Source organism: Thermobia domestica, chromosome 14, assembly GCF_964235325.1.
Source record: "Thermobia domestica chromosome 14, izTheDome1.hap1.1, whole genome shotgun sequence".
NCBI classification, from domain to species: Eukaryota; Metazoa; Arthropoda; class Insecta; order Zygentoma; family Lepismatidae; genus Thermobia; species Thermobia domestica.
The window spans coordinates 25,369,801-25,382,762 of NC_137467.1; the positions used below are offsets into that span (position 1 = coordinate 25,369,801).

At 39.0% G+C, this 12,962-nt stretch overlaps 2 protein-coding genes across 2 annotated transcripts in view; both read left to right on the top strand.

Annotated features, from left to right (window-relative positions):
* LOC145669578 (uncharacterized) overlaps window positions 1-12,962 on the top strand; it is a 632,206-nt gene that overhangs the window by 474,507 nt on the left and 144,737 nt on the right. The gene's annotated exons all lie outside the window — the stretch shown is intronic.
* Window positions 1,952-4,702, top strand: LOC145670619 (ATP-binding cassette sub-family D member 3-like). The gene is given in 6 exon segments (XM_081739411.1): window positions 1,952-2,093; window positions 2,354-2,545; window positions 2,718-2,944; window positions 2,946-3,144; window positions 3,147-3,519; window positions 4,468-4,702. Coding segments are annotated over 6 exon segments (1,368 nt in total).

Sequence of the window (12,962 nt, forward strand, 5' to 3'; positions counted from 1 at the left end):
CCAGATACTTGAAATTACTGACGTTTTCAGGTTCTCGTTTCCTGATACATTCTGAAAGTGTTGTCCACAAGAAGAGATTTGAGGACGTCTTATTGAGGAAAGAGCGTCGTGAAATTTACTCTCTCGTCTCGAAAAATTTCACTATTTACCTTGAAAGCGTTCTGTGCAATTTGCGAAATCCTTGGGGATGATGAGCAGGAACTCTACCTCGTTTATATTCTGGAAGAAAGTTCTTTCTCACTAAAAACTTGCTGAGGGGTTGTGAATAAAATGATACCATTTTGAGTATATTGCAAATTAATTACAGTAATTCATTAGCACATATTTCACAAATATTATATAACTAATCTTACAAAGTTTACTAATTATGGATGTTTAAACGTGAGCTCTCCACGTCGAGACATTCCAATACGAAGAAGGTTTCTTTTTTCACTTCTACTCTCCTAATACATACTTCAACTGCTAAGATTTCGCACACTGATTCTGTCTCGTCCCGTGTCTTGTCACGAAAAGTCTTACATCTCACCTCCACTAATTCTGAACTCCTCTTCGCTTCATTTCCCTTGTATTATGGTTACCCTTGGTCACTTAATCCTAATTGACTCTTCGCGTATTTTAAACTGTATCTCCGTATTGGAAAGACACAATTTGAGCAACAACCACTATCAGAGTGCAGAAGCAACCACTATCAGGGTGCACTAGCAACCATTATCAGATTGTAGCAGCGACCACTATCAGAGTGCAGCATCAAGTACTGCACTCTGATAGTAGTTGTTACTGTCAATGCAGTAGCAACCACCACTAGAGTGTAGCACTAACCACTATCAGAGTGTAGTAGCTACTATTATCAGAGTGCAGTAGCAACTACTATCAGAGTGCAGTAGTAACTACTATCAGAGAGCATCAGCAACCACTATCAGAGTGTAGCAGCAACTTTATGACATTCAGGTTTCAAAGTCACACGCATTTAAAAAAGAATGCGAAGTAGGAGACGAAGTAGAATCAGTATTAAATATACATACTGCAAATACTACAAAAATCACAGTGCGCAAATTACGATAAATGTTCAATAAAAACTTACAAAGAGAGCAACATTGCTTTAAGGGGTTCTGGCCCTCTCTCTCCCCTCCAGTTATGCTTATGACAAAAAACATTTCCTAGTGTGTACATTTATAATACTTCACTTTTCTTGGGGCCGCGGTGGCTTAGTGGTAGAGCATTCACCTCTGGTGCTTGGGGTCCCGGGTTCGATCCCAGCCCCTACCAAGTGAACTTTGTGGTGGATAAACACCGCGTGCGTGGGTTTCCTCGGGGTTCTCTCGTTTCCTCCCACTGTCTTCATTCCACCATTTCATTCATTACTCATCATCACCGTCTCCTTTAGCCTAACCGGCATAAGCGTGGGACGTAAAACTCAAAGATTTCATTTCATTTCATTTCATTTTTGCACTTTTCTTATAATAGTCGAAATCACGATTCAGCTTAACATTGTATTAAAGTAATATTTTCATAACGAATGGAAGAACTAGTTGCCATAAAAATTTCCGAATAATCTGTCATAAATTACCGCCAATTATCATTATATCAGTGTTATAAATAATATTCTGATCAGTCAGCAAAATGTTATAAGAGGACCGGACCCGAACTTAAGCCCCTTTGCGACGATTGCTTCGAATCGGGTTCCGTGCCTAAGGGGAGCCACAAATAGATTGTAATCTTTTCTCGATTGTCAAATATACACAAGACCAATTGAAATATATATTTTTGTCCACGATCCCACTAACTATGGCAACTGGACAAAGTAGGTTTTCTTTTTTAAAATGTTGAATCAAATCAAAACTGAGTTGAGATCATCAATTCAGCGAGATCGTTTGAACAGTTTGGCAATTTTGTCCGCTGAAATGCTCTAAAGAGTAGGATATACCACTGTGCGACATATGGATGATACACAATGGAACGCTTATCGAAAGCGCTATTATTGGCATGTACCAAAGGTCTTTTCAATAAAAGGCTTACGGATTTTTTTTTTTTTTTTTTTGCCGCAATGCCAGTGATATCACTCGTGAACAATGTACACAAGTATGAAATAGGGGGCCGCGGTGGCTCAGTGGTAGAGCGTTCACCTCTGGTGCTAGGGGTCTCGGGTTCAAACCCTGCTCCCGCCAAGTGAACTTTGTGGTGGACAAACACCGTGTGCGTGGGTTTTCTCGGGGTTCTCCCGTTTCCTTCCACTTTCTTCATTCCACCATTTCATTCATTACTCATCATCACCGTCTCCTTTAGCCTAGTCGCATAACCATGGGACGTATAACTCAAAAATTTCATTTTTTTCATTTCAAGTATGAAATAGAAGAATTGAAGCTGCGATTCAGAAAGAGGTTGACTCATCACTTGTATGATCAGTACCTACATGGCTTTACATACTACAAAATGAGCAATTTAGATAATAGAATATCCAATGCGGACCAACTTCTAACAACAGATGTTGAGAAATTTTGTAATTCTGTCACAGATTTGTATTCGAATATCCTCCAACCAACGTTGATATTTTCATGTATGTGCAGTGGCCTACGCAGGAATTTATTTCGGGAGGGATCCAAACTCAATATGAAGGTATTTTATATTAAAATGCTTAAACTTGACCCTAAAATTAGGCTAAATTTACACAAAAGTAGAAATTTCGGGGGGTCCGTACCCCCAGGACCTACCCCCTGCGTACGTCCCTGTATATGTGTATAGGTTAACTTCAAAAATAGGTAGTATGACTCCATCTGTCATGATACTGTACCTGATTGCGAGTGGAATATTCCTTACACACTTGAGAAGGCCTACAGGGAGACTAACTGTAGTTGAGCAACAATTTGAAGGAGAATTTAGGTATATCAATTCACGGTTGAAAACTAATTCAGAAAAGATTGCATTTTATAAAGGGAATCAGAGAGAAAAAGACTACAATCTTAGCTTCGTTCCACAAATTGATTGGCCATCTTCAAAGGTTTTTGGAGTTCAAATTTTTCATGGGCATAGTCGATAATATAGTGGCAAGATATATTGCCACAGCTGTGGGTTACTGGACTGTGAGTATACTGTTTCTGTCTCCAACACATCAAACTGTTGTCTAAAGCAGAACACCAGGAAAGGTTGCAATTACTACACCAGCGGCCGTATGTTAGTTAAATTAGCAGAGGCTATTGGACGATTAGTGTTGGCAGGTCGAGAGATGACTCGTTTAGTTGGTTATAAGTCTCGAGTAACAGAACTCCTCAAAGTTCTGTGTGATTTAAATTTAGGACACTATGAGAGAACAATGATAAACGATCATAAGGTGAAAACCAACTTACAATGTGGGAAAATTATCAACAAGGATAATATTATTAAATTCGACAGAGTTCCTCTTATTACTCCTAATGGTAATGTTCTAGTTCATGAGATTTCACTTGAAGTAAAATCTGGAATGAACGTATTGGTGTGTGGACCAAATGGCTGTGGAAAGTCGTCCTTGTTTCGAATTTTAGGAGAGTCAGGCATCTAGCCAAGGGGGGCAAGTCCGGGGGGTCCAGACCCCCCTTCGAGACCAGAAATGAAAAAATTAAGGGAGGATGAAACAAAATGAAATGAGAAAAAGAAGGATCAGCGTTAAAAATAAACTACAGGAAGCTTTTGGTTACTCTTTCTTATGAGGAAATTTCTATTACTTGCAATACATGGTTGCGAGGTGAGCGATATATACTGGAAGAGACAGGGGATTTTGAAATTTCTAGACAAGTTGCGGAATTCTCAGAATTTCTGCTACTAGTCAGGGAGATATCAAGCTTCCGAAAGCATAATGCCGCTGTGTAACAGTGTGGACATTTTTTATGATAATTTTTCGTCATCGCATCCTTGCAATATTAAACTGTTATTTCTAAAGCAATTTTCTACTGCTCCTTTAACCTGTCGTTTGAAACAGACAGTAGTTGACGGAATAATAAAAACAAAAATATATGTGAAAATAAAGTTCTGTTAACATTTGATTCAACAGAAAAAGGAACGCAGATATTGCAAAATATTTTACAAGACATTATTGAGTATGTATTTTTTATAATAGTTGAGGTCATAATGAAAGGAAAATTATTATATTTGAATAAACAGAGAAAGAATGTAAATATTGTATAATCTTCTTGAAACTTTTTATTATTATTATTATTATTTTACTCGAGATTTCTTCATAGTTTATTAAAATACCAACATATCCTCACAAAACAATATATGTTGATAGTAAAGTAGTTTAGATTGATCGACGTCCTGGGCCTTCTGAATTTCATGTCACGCTCCCCCTCCCCCCCATTACGAAATACTGGCTAAACGAACCAATATATGTTCCAGTAAAAATTTTTTAGAATGATCGAGCCCCTGTTGTGATGACCACAGTATTTCATGTCATGGACCCCCCCCCCTTTCACGCAATCCTGGCTACGTGCCTGGGAGAGTTGTGGCCATTATTTGAGGAATACTGACGAAACCTCACCAAGGGAAATTATTTTATATTCCTCAAAGGCCATACATGATTTTAGGAACATTGCGAGATCAGGTTATCTACCCAGCATCTCCACCATGTGCAGTCGCCCCTTGTCAGTCTGAATGCTCAGATAACGCATTAATTAATGGTGTAATTGGGGATGTCAGAACTGACAAGTTGCGCCCAGGATTTTGTAAACATTAAGCCTGGTAGAGCATAAAGTACGGGATCTGACTTGGGTTGCACACAAATAAAATCTAACATGCACAAAAGAAACAGATTGTGATGTCGAAGGGGTTGAAAGGGGTGAAAAGGGAGTAACTTTTAGGATTGGTTAATCTACTTGCACTTACTCGCAGGTCTCGGCGTTTCCTTCTCGACGATTTTTCCTTGTGGATTGATGTCCGTTCATCCTTCTCTCTGGTCAGCTGGGCATCCAGGTAGTCGTGGGTTAAGAATCTGCGAAACCCGGGCAGGAAAACTAGCGTTGCGAAAACAGCAAATTTAATCAAAATCGAAATTGGCCTTTAACGAATTATCCATCGTAGTTGATAGCTATAACGTTAGCTAAGACAAGGTGCTCTCTAGGTTAGAGCAAGGTAAACTTCTCATGAACTCGAAATTGTAGCTTGTGTTTCTTTCTACATGTTGACTCGTCTCTCATACGATCCGGACTACCTCTTCCCAAAAGTTTCTCAATGGTTTTTGTTCGATGTCCCTTCCGGGTTAATATCCTGGGTCGTTGACTATTTCTTCAGTTTCGATGAAAAGTGCGTGCTCATAGATTAACCAAAGGTGAGGTGATGACAGGAATGCTGATAGGGAAACAATCTGCCATTTTTATTGATTAAGAAATTACTTGCGTTGAAGGAATTGAAAACTTCCTTGTAAGAAAAGTAAATGAACTTAGAATATAATAAAAGTGATTGAACTTTAAATAAACAATTATGCTTTTTACTGCATAAAATTTTAAAATAAAATGTCCCAAAGTCCGAAATAAAATGCTTCATTATGTGTCCAAATACACATATCTTCACAATAGGACATCTCACTGAAACACCGTAAAAAAGTGGACATATCATTAAAACATACTAAAAAGTGGAACATTACAAATAGGACACACTACTGAATCACCATAAAAAGTAATACATTTTACTGAAACACCCATAAAAGTGGGACATACCACTGAAACACTTTAAAAAGTGGACAATCTGATTAAAAATCTTTAAAAAGCGGAGCATCTCCTCAAATACTTGGAGCTCCCTCAAGCGTATACGTGGACAGCATACGTGGACAGCGTATGCGGCTTTGACAAAGGAGACCTTGGTTTGATTCCCGGAAGGAGCTCATGTGGTTCTTATCCTACGTTAAGCTATAGGTCCACGCCTCATATAGCCCTATTATTGAACGAGATGTTAAGCTCAAAAACCTAACTAATCCGGAAACTCCATAAATAGTGTGCCATACCAGTGAATCACCATTAAAACTGGGATATACCATTGAAGCGCTCTGAATATATATAAAATGGTCATTATCATTTATTTTATCCCCATCCGAAAACTAGAAATGAATCTATAATGAATAAATAGTAAATTTTATTGGCTAGTGATTATTAAATACAAATCCTGTACTTTGGTCTGCATCAAAGGACCATCATGTTCGAGATAAGCTTCTTTTTTTGAGATCTATTATTAATATTTCAAACAACTTTTCCAGAGTTTTCCATTACCGACATTTAAAAAAAAATTCCCCTTTTTTAATATCCCCCGTACTTTATATACGTTATAAAGGCAAAGCTGAAGTCCCTCTTTACACAGTATTATGAAAAAGGGAATACGAAATGTTGTTTTATAAAAACTAATTAATTTACGGTCATTTTTTTCTTCTTAACATTTTGCTAAAGCTGTCACAAAAAGAATCTGTAAATTGATTACTTTTTCATTTACGTTCTTGTGCTTTTAAGAAAAAATATATACCTACGTAGAAAAAAAAGTCAATTAAACTCCTAAGTTAGAAGAACAGTCTTTAAAAATTAAAAGGAACAAAGATTATTTTTATAAAAAAAATATATTTGATGGACTCGCTTATAAATTCAGATCCTTTTTAAGTGTCTAGACCGTAAAAAAAAATACACGGAATAGTATTTAAAATAAATACACGGAACAGTATTTTGCAAGTACACACGAGAGTTGCAATTTCCAGAACCCATGTTAACATAAAAGAACACTTGACTAGTAAAATATAGAGTGGATTATCTACTGGGCATCCGCCAATGAATAATGAAATATTACATTTCATCTACGTTGTTTGCCATTATGTTAATTAACCACCTAAGTGATCGTAATTCTGCGGTGCTTGTGCAAGGGGTGGTTAGGTAATATTATGTATGCATGGTGTTTCAAAACAACACCGACAACGTTTGGGAGGTGATTCCTGACACCAAGATAAGACAAAAAGTATGGACCAATCTGGGTACACAAATGCTTCCTTTTGGAGTTATAGGCTGCCAATAACATGAAAATTTGAACTTTGAAGGTTCATGGCTCCAAAACTATGGGATCTACCGTAGTCCTGTCATGACTTCACTTAGGAACTTCACAGGGTTTGCACAGGGTTATCGTAGAGAGTTGAGATTTCTTCTATCTTCTTTTATTTAACAATAGCTTTCATACAATATGCTACTTGACCGCTGGTTCCATTTGCAAATTTTGAGCTGGACCCCGCCTGGGACCCTGCGATTCCAGGGGACACAACTTTTTCATTCAAAAGGTGCTGTACTCCCCACACTAATTTGATATGTATTCGCTGAGCTTCCTTACCTGACCGTTTCCGAAAAATCTGACCCGGAATCTGACTTTGTAATGTGTAGTATGGAGCTCAATTTCTAACTTTTCACGCTTATATCTCCGCAACGGTTGCGATCGAGGATGCAACCCTTTTCGTGTTGTGTTCTTTTGGGACAAGGTATCCAACGGCCATAGTATCGCCTCGAAGTCAGAGTTACACTTGGATAGGTTCCCTGGTTAGTGTCTACTGTATACACACATATATTTAGGAAAAAAATTCTCTGTTCTGTAGTACTTAAAACTAAAAATGGAGTTTTGTGACTTAATACCGTTTTGCACAAGCATTCTGATAATTATAAATTTAAATGTAAAGAGAGAGGAAAACGATTCAGTGTATATGGTCAGTCTGGCAGTATTACACGGTTATATATATATATATATATATATATATATATATATATATATATATATATATATATATATATATATATACGAGGGATGTCTAAAAAGTATCCGACCTTCGGCCAGAAAAATAGTTGCGAATACCTGACAGATTTGGGACACTAATCCCCTTCAAAGTAGGCCCCTTGTGCTTCCACACACTTAGCCCACCGATCCTTCCACTGCTGGAAACACCGCTGGAAGTCTTCTTTTGGAATGTTGTTCAGCTCCGTCGTCGTGTTCCGCATTATGTCTTCTCTACTCTCAAAACGGGATCCCTTCAGAGGCGTCTTCAATTTTGGAAACAACCAGAAGTCACAAGGAGCCAGGTCTGGAGAGTAGGGAGGTTGGCGAACGGTTGTAATTCCATGTTTGGCTAAGAACGTGTGGATCAATTGGGATGAATGTGCTGGGTCGTTGTCATGATGGACGTGCCAGTTCTTCGCTGTCCACATGTCTGGTCTTTTGCGCCGGACTGCGTCACAGAGTCGCCTGAGAACATCTTGATAGTACTCCTTTGTCACTGTTTGTCCTTCCGGTGCGTACTCGTGATGCACAATTCCACGGGCATCGAAGAAAACAGTCAGCAACACCTTGATTTTGCTTCGCACCTGTCGCGCTTTCTTCGGCCTTGGAGAATCGGGATGCTTCCATTGAGACGATTGTTGTTTTGTTTCTGGGTCGTACCCGTACACCCATGACTCATCTCCAGTTATCACGGAATTCAGATACCCAGGATCAGTGTTGGTGGTGTCCAGAAGGTCCTGTGCAACGTCAAAACGGGTGTCGTTTTGTTCCTGAGACAACAACTTGAGTACAAATTTAACAGCCACTCGTTTCATGTTCAAATCGTCACGCAAAATTGCATGTGCAGAATCTTTACTCACTCCAACATCTTCTGCAATCTCCCGCACTGTCAAACGGTGATCTGCCATCACCAAATTTCGCACCCGCTCAACAACAGCTGCATTCCGAGCAGATTGGGGCCTGCCGCTACGCTGCTCACTCTCGACTGATGTGCGGCCATCTTTGAATCGGTTGAACCATTGTTTAATTTCTGTTACACCCATCGCATCTTCTCCAAACACCTGCTGAATCTTACGAATTGTTTGGCTTTGAGAATCACCCAGCCTTTGACAGAATTTGATGCAGTATCTTTGCTCAATTCGTTCAGTCATCTTGCGAGAAACACTAAATCCGACGAACACTACCAACAGCACCTCACTTCGCGACCACCAGCTCACGACTGGCACACGCGAACGCGGTGAAAAAATTCAAGCATGCGCATTAAGGTTCCTCCTTCCACCGTGCACGGTGGCGCCGCCTGAGAATCACTACTTTGCGTGGAAAAAATTAAGGTAGGATACTTTTTAGACAGGCCGTGTATATATATATACACTTGTAGTAGCTAGGATATTTCCCAAAAATAAGGAATGCAGTGAGAAAATTGAATTTTGTGCTAAATGTACGCAGCCTTTACATAGAGGTAGTTGGTGTAATTTCTATGCCTCCATTTCTTGAATTACATTACGAATTCAGTAAACGTTCAAAACCGCTGTCAAGCTGAGATTCTATAGAAGGAACTAATTACATGAACTTCAGGTGTGAATTCCTGAGGCCTAAAGAAGTAAGAAGGTTCATACGAATATATGTGTTTCAAAGCCTCTGAAAGCAGATAATTAAGGAAATTGGAAATAAGTCCAGTAGATAGCAGAATCAAGAGTTTAAATTGTTGAAGCAGTAAAATGGTTAACATCAGAGAATAAAGTTCTGTAGAGCGTGACAACAAGAATGTCATTTAATAATTTAAGGAAATAAAGTGTAAAATACTGATCATTTATTGAATATTAGAGAAATTAATTGTGGAGTTTAAAGAAAACTCAAGGTTGCACATAAGACATTTTGGTAGGTAAACATTATAAATGAGATCTTTACTGGGTCACTATACGTTCTTTATTTTCCCAGTGTTTTCTACTGTTTCAGTTACTCTAAAACTTTTATTAATTAGACGGCACTGTACTGTTTGCAACTGATAAAACTATCCAACAACTCAATCTAGCTTTATAAAATGTTATCAATGCCTTTGTCAATTGGTACTCTCCCTGCCGCCTGAAAATGAATCCGGCGAAAACGCAAGTTATTCAGGCCCGTATCTAAGGGACGTCTAGGGGGACTTCCCCCCTAAAATTTTCACGATAGGTTTGCAAATGAACTATAATATGGTTGGATCGGCCTCCTCTAACTTCTACCGCCCCCTCGAAATTTTTGGGCTGGTTACAGGCCTGAAGCTACTGTATCTCCTTCTTCGAATACTGTTCTCGTATACACCGCAAGTGAGATTCTCTTGAATCTCATCGTTAAAATATATCACTCAAACATTCTCGTACTGCGAAATATCTTGGCCTTACTTCGATCACCGCCTCACTTGGTCAGTACTTCTGGAAGCTATCGTAAAAATGGTGTATGGTCGTTTAAGTTTGCTAAAAGATCTTGCTGGAATAAGTTGAGAACAATCTGCCAGTACTATGCTGAACACTTATAATGTTTTTCTTATACGTATACTTGTCTACGGTTTCACAGCCTGGTTATCTGCATTACCATCATACTATGAGAACTATGCACTTTTGAAGGCCATGCTTTGCGCTTCGTTTTTCTTATTAATTTGCCCAGTCTAATTCGGGATCTTTATGCTCACTTTATATTTCCACATATCCTATATCACCTGCAAACACTTCGTAGAAAATATATTACCCTCCGTCTGCACTACAATCATCCACTTCTAGAGCAAACTTTTGAAGATCACGCTCATAGTCTCTTCCCCTTAGCTATTCTCACCCCTTCACTTTCATAACTGTTTACTTTGTACCGCCAGGCCCGTAGCCAGCGCAAAAATGTAAGGGGGAAGGGGGGGCAGGCTGAAGTTAGAGGGACCGATCCAACCATGTAGCCAGCGCAAAAATGTAGGGGGAAGAGGGGGGCAGGCTGAAGTTAGAGGGACCGATCCAACCATATTATAGTTCATCATCATATTATAGTTCATTTGCAAGCCTACCGTGAAAATTTTAGGGGGCCAGCAAAAATTTAGGGGGGCCCGGCCCCCTTAACCCCCCTGGATATGGGCCTGTGTACCGCTACACTATTTCTCCAGACCATCCTTACAATCTATATTACGAACCATACTCTACAGATGCTTATCTTCTTCACGTACGGTCATCATATGCACCGTAATCCCTAACAGGTCATCTTGTCGTCGTTGATGGATAGCGTCGACTCCTAGGCGAGAAGATAACATGTATTTGTCATACTAATAAAACCTATGTGTTGTGAGTGGTCAGCATTACGTTTCATTTGTTTTCATCCAGCTTTTATGATTCTCCTTCCTTTCACTAGCAAACTGTATCTGTACGAATTGTACCTAAATAATGGTTGTGGTTGACCATAGTCTATAAATTGTTCGTAAATAAAGATGTCTACCTACCACTCATATCCCATTTATTATTCCCTCTTGAAAACAGTAGTATTTCTGCTTCTCTTCCTCAACAGAGGGGTTAAGTCTTTTTAGACCAGTAACAAGCCCGTATCCACGGGGGGTATAGGGGGTCCGGGCCCTTCTGAATTTTTGCTGGACCCCCTAAAATGTTCACGGTAGGCTTGCATATGAATTATAATATGGTTGGATCGGGCCCCCTAACTTCTACCGCCCCCCTAAATTTTGGGCTAGCTACCGCCTGGGTAGTAACCAGCATTTGCTAGCCGGCAAGAGAAAATCATTTGTCACTTAGAGGATTGGCAAAACAATATTTTACATCTTTTAGGGGACTTTTGCTTGCTTATGTACATATTTTGAATTGACAGACGAAATGCTTTGTCTTTATGAAGTCATTGACAATGACTCATATCTCGCATTTTCCAATAAGACGAAACATCAAAGTCTTCCACCAACAGTTATCGACGGGAAACAATAGTTGGAAGCGAACGTGTGCGAACAGTTGGATTACTTTTCTATTCCTGTTCCTGTGCATTCAGTCCATGAGGATTAGATTCAAAGGGAAAATGAAAATGTGAATAATAGCCGAATATGTGGTTGCCATATGAAGATAAAAATGTCGAATGCAGCTTTTGAGACCTGCGTAACAAGAACGTCACGTGAAATGGAAACACATGTTGCAGCACTAGTGGATGAATTGGCAACGTATTGCTTACGTTTATATTTTGGCAAGTTTGTACCCCTAAAAGGGGACGAGGTGGACCACCCAAATTTATCATAATATATGTTAGGGTTTTATACTGTTATACCAAATGTTTAAATTGGGCAATTTCTAAAATTTAAGGGGTGGGCCAAGGTACCCTCCCAAAATTTTCAAGGGGGCATTAATATACCCATGTCTTATAAAAGGTAATGGACCCCTGTATACGCCCATATAACTATATAGGATAATAACACCTCATCAAAGGGGATAAATTAGGTCAAAAACCTCCGAAATTTGAATTTTTCGCAATTTTTTACCCGTGAAGTTGGATAAATTGTGAGATGTTTCCAAGTTTGGAGAAGGCAGAAACGAGGTTTGAACAACTGTTGAGACATGGATAGATATGGAGGACCAGTCAGTTTGTAGTGGAACAACAGTCTCTTATTTGTCAGTTAGAGGTTAATGTTTATTTTCACATTGGTAGGAGTAAGTTGGATGATTACCATTAGAGCTGATCCATACATAAGCCTGATTTAGTAATGTGCAGCGTTTAACTTTATAAGATCTTATCTGGAGATGGTGTTTTGTAACTCACAGCTTTTAGTAACTGCTGCGTGTGAACACATGCGTGCTGAAGCGTGCATTCGAGGTAATGGTCAACAATTTGTTCATTTACTCTAAACGTAACTAACATTTTGGCTTTATGTGATTCGTTATGAGTATCTCCTTTTTAGAGGCTTTTAAACACCTATATATGGATTTTCACTCCTTTGGGCCTCAGGAATTCATACCTGAAGTTTGTCTGGTTAGTTACGGGATACTCTGTGGATTTTGTGGTGAACAAATATGGTGTACGTTCTTTCTTCGGAGTCTTCAAGTGTTTCCTCCATTTTCTTCATTCCACCATATTGTTCACTCTCACACCACTGTCTGTCTTTTTTAGCCTACGTAGTATATAAACCTTGTGAGACAAAATTGAAAGATTTCATTCTTCGAATTCACTTTGTTGTTACCGTAGTTACCATTCTTGTTTGCTACGAGTATATG